General features: G+C 35.5%; 1 protein-coding gene across 1 annotated transcript in view; it reads right to left on the bottom strand.

The window, feature by feature from the left end:
- The window catches only part of WDPCP (WD repeat containing planar cell polarity effector), a 306,031-nt gene that overhangs the window by 91,124 nt on the left and 199,852 nt on the right, over window positions 1-15,055 (bottom strand). Inside the window, exons 9-10 of the mRNA XM_087823593.1 lie at window positions 5,363-5,477; window positions 2,926-3,059 (exon numbers count right to left, since the gene is read on the bottom strand). Coding sequence (XP_087679719.1) covers window positions 2,926-3,059; window positions 5,363-5,477 — 249 coding nt within the window. The remainder of the gene's footprint in view (window positions 1-2,925; window positions 3,060-5,362; window positions 5,478-15,055) is intronic.

Raw genomic sequence — 15,055 nt, forward strand, 5'->3', positions numbered from 1 at the left:
TGTAAAAGTTTATGCAGCTTCTGAGAATTATGTTTCTCTTTCTTAGGAAGAATTTGTAGAATTTATTATTCAAACTATGTTATTTTGGAACATGGTTATTTGAAAACATAAGCACGGCACCATCTGGGTGACACATGCCAAGGAAATATAGATTGCACCGTATTTCTGCTTAAGGAATTAATGGAAGGTTGATAGCTTGGAAGAAAAAAAAAAACTATCTTGCCATTGCTGGTCAGCAATAATCGAACCACTTTCTGGGGATTAAGCGCATGGCTAAGCCTACTGGACCAGACACTAGCAAAGGGCAGGGGGTCTTCTTATCAGAGAAATGCTTCTGGAGCCAGTCTCACTACATGACAGATTGCTTTCATATTCCTGTCTGCAAGGCAACAAAGGATGGCAGTAATGCGATAATGCCAGAGTGCAATGGGTGTTAAGAACCCGTTGCATTTATGTATTGTATTTAGTAAATAATCAGGCTCATCCAAATTGTGATCTCACCACTCAACCAAGGCCATTAAAATCAAGGTTAATGCTTTAATAATCCTCCGCTATTTTTTTTAAATATGGTCAAAAGGAACCCTTTTCTATTTGCATGGCCATAATATTATTGACCTCTTCATCCTCTGAATGCACATCAAAAGGAACTGAAATCAAAGTAATTACCAGTGTTGTTCTCTCATGGTAAACATTTAACTCCTTGCACTGTCCCTTTACTGTTAAATAAATTGAATTGGATTTTTAAAATGCAGACAGGAAAACTTGTTAAAGGTCAATAGTTTAAGGATATTTACCCTGCAATTTTCTTTACCAAAATTATTTCAATCTGAAAGAATTAAATCATGGTACAGCTGTAAAGAAAAGCAAAATTATAATACTCTACACTGTTTCCTTGTTTTCAAATCCAAATGGGCACTGACAGACAACAGAGATGTACTTTACGCTTTGAAGTGCAAATTCTTATATTTAAGCTTTCAATGCCATCAGTTATCTTCTTGAGAGAAATACCACAATGGAATTACTAAGTCCTTGAAAATACACATATTATTTTGATGTCCTTACTTGCCATGTAAATATATTACTTAAAATTTTCTACATGAGGAAATAGAGTTAAAACAAGAGACTGGCACTTTTAGTTCTCACATGACGCAAATCATGTATGTTATCTGAAACTTCATGTTTGAATGGCTTCGTATTCTATCACGATGGTATACAGGTCAAGTAAAATAAAGAAGTCTCTTAAAATATCCTTCCAATGGACAAATGGCAGTTTTTACTAATTTATTAAACACCTATATTTAAATACTGAAACAGAATATGAAACCATCGATGGGCTTTCCAAAAGGATTACTTCTCTAACTATAGAAATGATGTGGAGTGCCCATGTCCTAATTTCCCAAATCCAAAGGCAGGAAGGATAAACAAATAATTCCCTTACTTAAGGTACAAGGGCCCACATACCAGGTCTATTTTCCACATCTTTTCATAAGAGAAGATGACACCCTGACAGTTTCTCTCTGCTCTCATTAATGGATAGCCACTATTCTTTGGCTGAGAAGACTTCATTAAGCTATCCATCAAACCTAAGATGGAGAAGCTAGTCATACAAAATTTTAGATGACAGCATTAGAAACACAATAGTTTGTGTTAATGCACGTTGGTGCATTCTGAAGAACAGTACTGGTGAATAAACACCATTTCAAGTAAATATACAGTTAGCTATTCTGGAAAATAACATCCTATTAAAAATGTTAATACCAATTTTTTGACTAACCAAAATATAATACGTGAGTCACTGATTTCCAGCTAAAGAAAATCAGTATTACATAAAGTGTTATAGAAGCTCCACAAAGCTGGTAAACAGAACCAAATTGTATTTTATTACCACAATGAAAAACTTATTTATATTTTATCTTGTATTAAAAATCTTTTTTTATAAGAATAGATGTTTCTACTAAATCAAATTAGATCCTCCCTCACACCACTACCACCTCAATCACAATAAGAAATAATCGCAAAGGGCAAAAGGTCAGGTTAATTACTTTTTCAAAAACACACAGTTTTAAGCCACAAGCTGATTTCTAAAAATCTTTGCCTTTGCTATATACTCTGAGTATGGCATAAGTGTGCATCTTTTTTAAGGAAGTGGTATATCAGCTCTGTTACCAGTGAACAGTGAACTGTCTCAAATCCACGTCACAGAGGCTGGATCAATCTTGCAAACACAAGTCACTGCTAAAAAGAGGCCTTGAACTGAAACAGCCTGGAAAATGTATTAGATACTCATCCTAGCAGAGAGTATGCCTTCCAAGCAGTTTAAAATGTAATGTGGAAAAACTTAAACACATCATTTAAAATAAAAATCCTGCCTTAACAGATGTGAAGTCCTTGATACAAGGAAACAAACTACCTCGAGTTAGTGAAGGGAGAGACCAACATGTTCGAAGATTTCTTTTTGCATTTTCTCCAGTTATAGTTGGAGGGGAGAATCTTCCCACTCCTTGTTTATTACACTTTTCTATTTACCTTTGAAAGTGCTTTCTTCCTTCTTTCTTTTCTTGTGAAATAGAAGCCAGAGTAGCTATCCTAGCCTAGAAAAATAATATGGTCTCTTAGGGAAAAATAAGAATGGTATATACACTGCCACTAGCAACAAAACCATTTTCAAATGTGTGAGTTGCCTCTCTTATCTGTCTTTTACCTCCGTAAGTACTATATAAATTGCTCCGAACATGCCATTGTTAGACCTCCTATAATGAGAGTAAAAGAAAATTTAGATGGCCACTGTTTCTAGCGAATCAAGCTTAATCCTATAATAACTCTGAAATCCAAAAATATTCAAGAATAATGAGCATAATATCAACTCGTGATACTCTAGAATACCTTAATCATTCATAATTTGGCTATTTAAGTTGAAATCCCTACCTTATAATCCAAAGCTGAGAGTTTTTCCAATCTTTTGTTTACATCAGGAGAACCCATCTTCTTGGTAAACTGAATAAAACATAGTTTGTTTTGTGCCAAAAATGATAAGATGATAAAGCTGTCTGTGAGAAGAGCTTAAAAAAAAAGAGACAAATTTGATAATACCATCGAATAATAAGTTAGAATAAAATAACAATGAAACAGATCTTTTTTCCACTGAAATATTATAAAAGGCTATTTTTAGAAGATAAATGTTAACTAAAATAACTAAAGTCTCCTAAATATCATTATGACATCTTACAAGGATATTAAAGATATTGGAAATAAATGATAATCAATCAAATCACGCATGGATTTGATACTTTTCCTTTTTTTCTGAGACCATTTCAATATACTCTGATGTTTGGGGACAACCACCAAATAAGATGTAGCTGGAACTAGGGCTAGAAAAGGATAAGATACAGACCATTTCATACCCGAATGGAAGGATTAAAACATGTACTTTTATTTATCCTTAGCCTTTAATCCTATGTTTATATGATATAAACCATCTGAGAATAAATTGGATTTATTAAGGAATACAGATCAGTGTTCCCCACCAATCTAATTTTTTTATTTTAAAAATTTTCATCAATGAACCTTCTTCTTGAGAGTATACAAGCTAAATGAAATAAAGCACATTATTTCTAATGTGTGCATTAAACAAAGTAATATTTAATAAGGAAGATTAGCAAAACATTTCTACAGCTTTGTTTCTAAAGCATACAAGTAGGTAGATACTTTTTATGGGTTACAGAAAGGGCCATTAATGCTACATAAAATTACTGATAAAAAATAATTGAGAAATGTTTTATGTTGTTCCTAGCATAAAGAAATGATTGAATGTTTTATATATTTTTCTTTACTTCTACACCCCTCATTGTGCAAACAGTGACCAACGGTGGATCTACACAATTACAGGAGAATCTGGAGAACTGCCAAGAAATCACATTGTTATCACAGTCTCATGAGAGTGTATTATTTGGGTTATAAATAAAAGAAACAAGTGAAAGAAGATATCTCAGAGACACGAATAGTGTTGGAAGTCTCCTTTTAATTCTTATAGAGGTGCATCAGTATGATACAATCATCACAGTCCTGATTTTATTTGCAGTGTCAACGAAGGGGTCAGTTATGAGACGTGACAATGAAACCTCTTCCGTCGCACCATATTCCGATAAGGAAGAGGAGATGGCACACCTGCAATCCTGCCTCCCACTTACTATGATCAGTAATGCTGCTAATTATAGTCCCCCTGCAGGCTGCTTTCCTTTAAGATGATGGAACTGAGTCTGACTTATTCAGAGGTAGCTAGTGAGAGCGCACAGCAGATGGACGGTTTCTGTATTCTCACCTCTGTCTCTTCCATTAGACCACACTTCCCTTTGATTATTCAGTTTAAGATACCGACAGTTTGCAGTCTCTAATGAAAATACAATGTTTCTTAGACCTTTTACTGTGAATAAAAGAACATAATCTTAAAACTTCAGGAGTCAGCATAGTAGAGTGTAAAGAAAATGAGTTCTGCAGCTAGAACCTGAGTTCTCAGCTTAGTCATTTTCGAGCTGTTCCTTACTATCTCATTTGTGGACATGTTCCTTAGTATCTCAGCTTAAATTTCCTTATCTACAAAGTGAAAATAATTATACCTTATAACAGGTTGTTTTTGAATTAAATAAAATGGGGAGGTTGGCAAAGCATAGAGCCTCTTAGGGCTCAATAAATGTCAATATCCTACTTTTCAAATATCTGGCTTAAAATATTTTTCTTATGTGCTTTGTAGCAATTATATACTATTGTGGTATCACTTAATGGGATCCAGATTTATCTGGTATATTTGACGTAGATTTTTGATATTTAGAAATATTTCCCAATTACTATGTTGTATACCTGAAACTAATATAATATATGTCAATTCTAATTTAAAAAAGAAAGAAAGAAATATTGTCCAGACTCTCTCAAGTTAATATTCATACACTTTGGTAACAAAGAATCTTCCTAAGAGGCAAAGCAAAAAAAATTTTTTTTTTACTGGGGGCTATGTTGACACATTTGGGTTATTTATTCAAAATTCATTTGAAAATGAAAAATATTTGAAATGTCAACAATAGGGGGCTAATTTTGAAAGAACACACTACAAAAACCCATTTTGAAAATACATTCACATTTTTTTAAAGAGTGAAAAATATTCAGAATATGAACTTAATACTCAACAAAAACTTTGAAATTAAATATTAGTCAAAACTTGTATTGGTCCCATGGGTTGTAACTATGCTATTACACACAATTACTTGTGTTTGCAAGTCCCCAGTGGTAATAATTAGTCTACCTGTTGACACACTATTTCTCCTGTCCCACTGTTAATGTAGGCAATTGATTTGCACATGGGGATAATTACCATCACTGATGGTGTCTGAGATGAGCTTCCCCACCAGGCTTCTGTCAATCACCACTTTCTCCAGCTGCGGCCCAGAAAGGCTTAGGGACACCAGCACACCTGAACCAAAAAGGAGCTAAAACCAGGTAAAGGAGGAAAGGGAAGACATACTGAGGATTAGAATCTTCTAAAAATCTCTCTCTAAACGTGTAATTTATACAGATATTTACATGTGCATCTACACCATGAAACTATAAAAGTTTTTCTTTATAAAAAAACAATCAATGACAGATATAGGTAGTTAAATGATGCAACACAATAGGTGCACTGATTAAAGCTATATGCAAAAACCGAGTTTAGTCCACGTTTATTAGAAGTCTAATCTTCTAAGTACTTAGAAGGTACTATGCAGAAATAACTGCTTTGCATTGCATTCAGAAATTAGTATGTTCTATTAAAATATTTTGAAAGATTACTATTTATATCAAAATTAAAAGATTTCTTGAGGTTTGAATGGCCATTGCTACGCATGATAGAAAAGATGCCACCATGACAATATAATTAGTGAATGTTAATGTTTTATTTGGAATTTAAATCCCATTTTTACAAATAAAGATCCTGTCTGTATAAAATATTAAAATACATTAAATCAAGGCAATCAAAGTAAAGTGTTAAATTTTAAAATTCATACATTAATAACATACCAGGAACAATTTCTCAGGGAAGAGATAAAGAAATGCAACAAAGTACCCAGGCTTTATCAATATCAGTGCTCACCCAACCACCCAACAAAAGTGGATTTAATATCACCATTATGATTTTATGCTGCTCTTTTCCATTTGTGGCAGCATAATTCATTCATCTCCAAATGTTTAAAACTTCTGAAGGACTATGCATATGCGTATGCTTGTTATCTATGAGATTATGAAATATCAACATTGGAAGAAATTGTTTCACCTTCAAGGCAACAGACTCAAAGCAGATGAATCATGAAATAGCATATGGCATAAGAGGGAAAAAACCAATTGTCAGTAAACTTATCATGAACATGCTAGCCAAACCCAAAGACAACTACGATTTTAAACAAAATGGGAATTCCCCACCTACCTAGGCATCATGTCCCAGCTAGAGGATGATTCTGTGTCAAGACATATTGGGGCACGTGTGCAAGGCGAACAGCATGAGGGACCAGGGTCATATGAAAAAAAACCACTACTCCCCCACTACCTAACAGATTTCAGGCACATGAATCAGAAAATAAACTGAACGGTCCTTTGTACTTAACTGTTAGACTCCTTGTCCTACTTACCAGAAAGCTTTCTTTTAAGTCTTGTGAACAACATGACTTAATGGACTGTCCATTTCATATTAATGCCCCTAAAGGGGATACAAGGGAGTAGGACTTAATCATGTTTGTTGGTTTCAGAGAAAGCACATCTGTTCCTAGAATTTCAAATTACTTTTGCCACTGAATTACATCCAGCCCTGTAATATACCTTGATGGGAAACGCCGGTATTTCCATTTGGGGGAATTCCCCCATAAGAACATAGCATGTGGTCTTCACTCCCTAAATTCTCACTTCTCAGGAAGGCAATTTTAGGGTCATCTTTCATATCTAGTTCTTCCCATTGTAACAGCTTTTTCCTCGCTTCCCAATTTATTCAAAACATCTCAAAAATAAATAGAAAAAGACAGATTTTAATTTATTAAACTTTATACCTATACCCTTCAGCATCTCTTTTCTTAATTAGCCAGAGACTACTAGCTCCTTATGAATACTGGCTAGGCCATTTTTATCTTTTTATCTTCAGTGTCTAGAACAACGCTAGGCACATAGTAGATGCTAACTTAATGTTTAGAGACATAATCATAATGAGCTCATTATAGGAGCAGATAATTCATAGTTAGAAGGAAACCTAGTTTAATTTTCCATTTCCACATGACATGGAAGTTCCTTCTGCAGCATCCCTTCAAGAATCCTTCAAGCACCACCCCATGCTTGAATACTGCCAAGGGACCAGGAGCTCATTACCTTACAGAAAAGCTATTCCACCATTAGACAGTTCTAATCAATTTAAAAATCATTTGTTCACTTGTTTCATTCAACAAAAACAATGTTGATTATATGTCACCCACTAAACTAAATCTAGTGGCTCTAAAGTGAATCAAATATATTCCTTAAAATAGGTTAAATGTAGGTTATTAGAGAGAGAGAGAGATACAAATAAATAAGTATAATAAATGCATTACTGGTCCTATTATCATAGAGTACATACTGGGTAAAATAGGGGACTAAGAAAAAGGTGGTGACATTTGAGGTGAAGACTAATACTGCCTTTTTAGAATGCCTACAGTAGCCCCAGTTTTTCTTCAATAGCACTTTTTAAAATATTAAAATAACACAGTGATTAAAAACATGGACTCTAAAATCAGAATGAAATTAGCACTGGCTTTGCCTCTTACTACCTTTGTGACCTTGAGGGAGTTACTCGACTTCTCTGTAATTTCATTTTCTCGTTTGAAAACAGATAGGATAGTACCTGCTTCATAGGATAGGATTAAATAAATTTTTTTTACAAGCAGTATTTGGAATAATGCCCGGCACATAGTAAATGTTTGCAATTACTATTCTTATTACTACTATTCAACCACTACTCACATAATGTAATCTCACTATATTGTTTGCCATCTCCGAACACATTCTTATGTCTTTTTAAAAACCTTGTGCCCACATGGGACTCAGTATTAGACATAAGACACTAGACTCCAGGTGAGTTATAACCAGTATAATCTTTTGTTTCCTCTCCCATTTGCTATTATTTCACAAGGATGTTGTCTCCAAGATATGTCCAAGTTTCTTCAAAACTTTGGAATTTAATTTGTTCAAGTCTCAAATTTCTTATTATTTTCTGCTCTCTCTACCATTTTCATGAACCTCTCTCTCGTAATAGAAATTGCTTTTTCTATGTTTGAGCATACACTACAAAATTAATTCTAAAAGATCACTTTTGTGGGATGAAGATGGAAAGTGCAACCTCTGAGAGTAGGTAAAAGAAGGAACTTAAGTTGGAAGGTTTCACAGGGGAAGTGCGAAGGAGCAGTAGGAAAGTGTGCACACCTCAATAGATAACTGATCTGTGCATGGAGATAGTGGCAGTGATTTGAGCACTGTGAATCCTGCCAGTGAGCTTGGGCATTCCTTCATAATCTGTCTCATAGGAGGTTCACCCCTTATTCCTACATTTAGCTCATTCATTCCACAAATACATACTTAGTACTTTGTATTAGCCAGGCCCTATTGTAGGTGTTGAAGATACAGCACTGGATACAACAGACAAGACCCTTGCCCTTACTCCCCTCAGGGAGCTTGCATTCGAGTGTGGAGACAGGCAATAAAGAAATAGTTTTAATATAATGTCAGATAACAGTAAGAACTGCAGAGAAAAATAAAGCACAGTAAGGATGGGGATTTTAGGAAGATGCTGTTTTAAGAAGGATGACTAATAAAGAAATAAAATGGCCTCTCTGAAGAGATGATATCTGAGTGCAGACTCAAATGACGTGAAGGGGCTGCCCATGTGGTTATTTGGAGGAGTTTGAGGCAGACAACAGCAAATACAAAGACCCCGAGGTCAGAATGTGCCCGGAATGACTGAAGCAAGCTAGGCTCACGTAGCTGGAGGGGGGCGAAGGAGATGGATATTCATAGAGAAGGAAATCAGTCTTTAAGCAGCAGAGAATTATAATCTAATTATGTTTTAAAGGGGAATCGGGCAAGAGTAGAAGCAAGGGGACAATTAGGAGTCTGGTCTAGGTGAGAGAAGATGATGGTCTGAGTATGAGTGGCAATGCTAAAGGAAATGGTATGTTGAAAGATTTGAGATATATTTTAAAGGGGATTAACCGGGGCTTGCTAAAGGACTGGATATGGCACACACGAAAAAAACTCAAAGGTACTTAGGCTAGCGACTAGGTTTACTGAGACAGGGAACTGAGGAGAAGCAAATTTAGATTAGAGGGGATCAAGAGTTTGTTTCTGAACATGTTAAATTTAAGGGTTATATGGATGGACAAGTAGATATATCAAGTTGACAATTAAAAATGAGTCTGCAGTTCAGGGTGAAGTGAGGCCTGGAGATATATATTTAGGAGTTATCAATAATTTATACGCAGTATTTAAAGTTATAAAACTGGATAAGCTCTCCTTAAAAAAATGAGTGGAAAGGTCATAAGGTTGGGGCCCTAATCCACTCTAACTGCTGTTTTTATAAAAATAAAAAATAAAGAGAGACACCAGAGGGCTCTCTCTCCATGTGCACACACAGAGAAAAGGACATTTATCACACAGCAAGAAGACAGCTGTCTAGAAGCCAGGAAGAGGGGCCTCACCAGAAACCAACCCAGATGGCACCTTGGTCTTGGAACTGTAAGAAAACAAATGTCTGTTGTTAAAGGATAAAGAAAAAAAGAGTGGAAAGAAAGAGGTTCAAGGTCTGAGCCTGGAGCTTTCCAATCTTTAGAGGTGTTAAAAAATCAGGTTATCCTTCTTATTGACACCTATTTGGGGTACTCATTGAGATCGAGGTATGGTTATCATTTCATATCTCTTGTGGTCTAAAAGTATCCTTGACACCAGATTTTAATAATGTATAAATAAATTAATAAGCTAATTAATGCATTTTTATAAAACAGCCCATGGGGAAGGATAAAGTTTCCAAGTACTGGTGCCAAAGATACTTCTGGATATAGTAATGAAGATAACTGGAATAGGAAAAAATAGTCTGAAACTCAGGAAAGGAATATTCCAGCCCAGACAGGAAAGTATTTCTGCCTGTGTACCCAAAAGGTTAGTTCTTAGACGCACCAAAGTGGAAGGGGCCTATGTAAGATTTGGCAGGACAAGAAGGACAAGGGCATTTGATATTGTCCTATTCCACTACAAAGGGAATGAGAAGAGATCCATGGGATGAATCAATGACAAGGCCCATGGGATTTCCCAACACTGCTCCAATTTTAATGTTGGGTATTTGTGCAGAACACTACTAACACAAAATAGGAATGGAAACGTCCTTTTCTCTGACACCCTCCCAGACGGGAAGTACCTTTCCTTATTGTTTCATGGCTCTAACCATGTTTCTGTTGCATTTATCATTTTCTCCTCATTTTCTTCAATAAGCTTATACAGAGGTGTGCTTTTTCTTTAAGAAACAGGGAAGTGATTCCCATGATCTTCAAATGGCTCTTCAAATTGATTTCTCTTAACCCTGGAGGCTACAGTACTTAGATTAAGTACTTAATTGGATATAAAATGGAATTGGGAAAAGAAAGAGAAAATTATATCAGATGATATCATTAATCAAAACCAAACATAAATAACCACAATAATCTGAGTTTCATTCATTCAGCAGGTCAAAAATATGTGAGTGCCTCCTATATATGCCAAGTATATGTGGGGGAGGGATAAGGCAGACACGGTAGAATAAGCGTAGAATACTAAAGACCTAATCTCAGAGAGAAGTGAAAGTTTTGGTTAGGATAGATGACTTTTTCCCAGAAGAGATGACTTTTTACAAGCCATAAAAAAGAGAAATACTACATCACACTTGGTCTCAAGTATTAAAACAGAATTGGTACACTAAGTTTTTGTGAATGGGCTATTTTACAATAGTGGTCACAAACAGTCCCATTGCATTCAATATTCTCATAGGTTAAGAAAACTACCCCCAAATCCATGTGATTATTACTACATCTGGGAGGAAATTAAAAGTAAAATTATGCAGGGTCAGTACTAAAAATCAACAATGGATGATAGGTCCAATCAATGATTTGAGACTTAAGTCATGTACAGGCAGCCAAGACTGACCCCACAAAATCATTAGGAGACATGTGGGAGACAACAGGTACTAAACACTACAATACACAGAAGCAGCAAAGAATTAGGACTCAGAATAAGTTACAGGGCTGAAGCAAATATTTAAAGTATTATAAAGACACTCCATGGAGGCCTAGGGAATTTGCATCCTGATAGTAACCAACACCTCCCTGAACCCTGCCCCCCCAATCCGAACTATGGGATAAATTCTGGACAAACTCTGAGAACTAAAGAGAGTCAAACAATTTTACACTGGGGAAATCTATAATGAAGAGTAGTTACTGATCGTTTTAAAGATAACCTGCTAGAAAAGAGATAACATGTTTTCTGTAATTTATTCCTTCATTCAGTAAACATTTATTGAGTATAGAGGGAAACCATGCCTGACTAACCCATTAAAGTACAGAGACAAAAGTGAATGTAGCTAGGGCAAGGATAAAAAAATTAATTGACTTACTATAGGGAATTTACTTAAAGGCAGGAAACAAAAGGACAAAAAATAAACAGTTTTTTCTGGATAGAAAAGTTAACAATGGAGTTTTCCAAAGAACTGTGTGACGTTATACAACATAGGGAATAGACACACGCCTGGAAATTTGCCTGCTAAGTGGTTTCAGTTTAAGAAATCTCATTTTCTCACTTATTCTCACTGTAAAATGAGCGATGTTATATTTTAATCCCTAATGTAATTTTAAATCTAGCATATATAACATATTCTGTATTTAATATGCATATGATTTATGTAATTATATACATTTAATATTGATGCAATTATCATATATTGATAATTACATAAAAGTGATTGTTATTAGAAAATATTTATAATCATGGTCAAATTCACAAAGGTAAACCATATATTTGGCAGTAGTTTTAAAGATCTAGATGGATAAAAGCAGTGGCATGAAGTGAACAAGAAGACATGCCAGGCAACACATTACTTTTGTACAAAATTTTATAATTTACAGAGGACATTTATATACACTTTCTACAATGAATGTAAAATGCCAGTACGACTCTATAATAAGTACACAAGTTACAATAATAGTAATAACAAGGTTAATCCTCATACTAATTCACAACCAGGAGGGTAAAGCAACTAACCAAAGTTCTCATAATTTGTGGAAAAGTAGACTAAGACAGGAAAAATCCCATGTTCTTTCTCCCTGCTGCTGAGGAATTAATATCCTTAACTCTCACTTCTAAGTTGACTTCCATGCAATATCTCATCTGGTTTTCCTCTCTTTAGCTCCTACTATACTCTAAACTAATCTCCCTCTAAACCAATGGTTCTGAATTCAAGGCGATTTTGGCGACCCAGGGAAATCTGGCAATGTCTGGAGACACTGATTTGTCACAAACTCTGTATGTTAGCCACTTCCACAGAGGCTCACCTAAGAGAGTGCTTATAAATAAGTTGCCATAGAGGCAAAGGTGTTTTCTATATCTCCATCAAGTAGATTTGGGGAGGCCTCAAATTCTAATCAACACTTTTCTCACATATAGAAAGGGTAATAAAGGAGAATTTGGTCAGATACCGTAAGTGGAGTGGTGGGCAGTGCACAATTCAGAACAGGATCCTGGAGGAAGCCTGTTCCATATGTCTCTAACCAAGTTCAGGACTATGGCTCTGATGACTAATTCCAGTTGTCAAGACAGAAAGAGCCCCAGGGCAAGACAGCTATGGTAGCTTGATACAAATATCCTGTAAGAACACCTCCTTGCTTTCCTTCCAATTCCAGGCTCACCAATCAGCCTTCTTATCTTTAACTTAGTCTCTTGAGTAATTCATCTATCAGGCGGGATTGCCCCAAGCAAATGAGCAAGGTCTGTGATGCCAAATATATCTCATGCTGTGAATTAATAAACTACAATGACAGTTAATAAATCAATTGCTTCAGAGTTTAGTTACTGTGAATGTTGTTAGTACAAGAAAACAAATGAAGATAACATAAAAGATAGATAAGTTTAATTAATCAGAAATTTTCTGCTGAAAATACACTGGTGAAGTGGGGAGGAAATTTTTAAAAGTTGCACACCTACATGAATGGCATCAGCCCATTTTATTAGGGGAAAAGCAGGTGTGGTATGTGTACATGTCCAAACTGTTGATAGCAGGTACCTCAAAGAGATGAAATTGGGGAGCTAGAAGCATGAACTTTAACTACTTACTTGATAGGCTTTTCTTAAAAATTGGGATTATGGATGACTTTTTTTACTTTTTATGAATTATTTGGTATTTTCCTATAAAACTTTTCAAAAATAAAGAAGCATTTCTTAAAATATCTGGCCATAAATATATTATTTTATGTTTTAAAGAGATACTTTTATACCACATAATGTGTCTCTAAGAAGTCAGAATTGGAATCACACTGAAAATGAACTACAACAGAGGGTCCTTATCCAAAGCATGAAGTAGGAATCTGAACTGGATCCCTCTCCTCTGCAATTTCACTTATTAAAAAAATTTTAAGACACTTTTTAAAAAAATATATTGCCTCATTAGATTGTTCACCCATATCCAATTTCTTTCTTTACTAAAAAGATTATTCCTAACAATTGTAAAGTGTGCATCTGAACTACAGATTACTATGCACCTGCTAGAAATAAGGTAGATGCAGATCACTGACAGTGTGTTATACACTATTATGTGAAGCAAGTTACAGAACAGTATGTATAGAGCAATTCCATTTATTTAAAAAACATATGTGTATACATACGGATACACTGATCAGTGCCTGTAAATGCATGAAGACATAAAACAAACTGCTGACTGTGGTTACCACAGAGGGGGAATAAACCTGGGGTAGGGAACACTTTTACTTTTTACTACATATCTGTTTGAGGTGTATGCCATTTTTCAGTGATCAGGAATAAGCTTCATTATTTTTAAGCATTGAAAGTAGGAATAAAGATCGCCGCTAAATCTTTTTTCAGTGCCCCTGGTTTGAGGTTAGTATTTTTAACTGCTCACCTGTACCCAAAGACTTCAGATTCACCAGTAAATTCTGATTCTCTCTCTTCAAGTTTTCTCAGATCTACCATTTTTAATTTACCTCCTTTTCCATTCTCTTTTATAGGATCATACTCAAAAGCTGCCCTTGACACCTTGCACTTCTCCTTCCCTACAGTACATACTAATATAGCATTTCCAAAAGCACAGTCCGTGAATACTAATCTTTGATGATGTCCCAAAAACACAAGCTTGGAAACAGTCCCCTCTTGAAGAATAACAAAAGCACTTCCCGAGTTAATTCACACACACACACACACACAGTCACCCGTAATATTCAGTGGATACCCTCCTAGTTCAACAGAGAGTATCATCATGGGCTTAGGAACAGCAGGGATTTCTTAGGATAAGTATTGTTAAATTGTTGCTGCTTTTTGTTTATTTAGAAATATAAAAACACAAAAATCTTTAAAAACAAAAATCTACTACAAAATATTGAGCAGTGAGCTTTATAACTTCTCCCAAATACTTTATAACATTGTCTTTCACAGAACCAGGCACAGTCCCTGCTCTCCTGGAACTTTCAGTCAAATCAATGAGGTATATAGCAATTAATCACACAAATACTGTAAAACAGGAACTTCCCTGAGTGCCAAAATGTACATGGTGTTGTAGCCCTGGCCTGTGTTGCTCAGTGGTTAGAGCGTCGGCCTGCTCAGCAAAGGGTTTCTGGTTTGATTCCCAGTCAAGGGCACGTACCTTGGTTGCAGGTTCAATTCCCGGCCCCGGCCGGGCACATGTGGGTGGCAACCAATCGATGTGTCTCTCTCACATCAATGTTTTTCTCTCTCTCTCCCTCTCCCTCTCCCCCTCCCTTCCATTTTCTCTCAA

The sequence above is a fragment of the Miniopterus natalensis genome, chromosome 13 (assembly GCF_054644295.1).
Source record: "Miniopterus natalensis isolate mMinNat1 chromosome 13, mMinNat1.hap1, whole genome shotgun sequence".
Lineage (NCBI taxonomy): Eukaryota > Metazoa > Chordata > Mammalia > Chiroptera > Miniopteridae > Miniopterus > Miniopterus natalensis.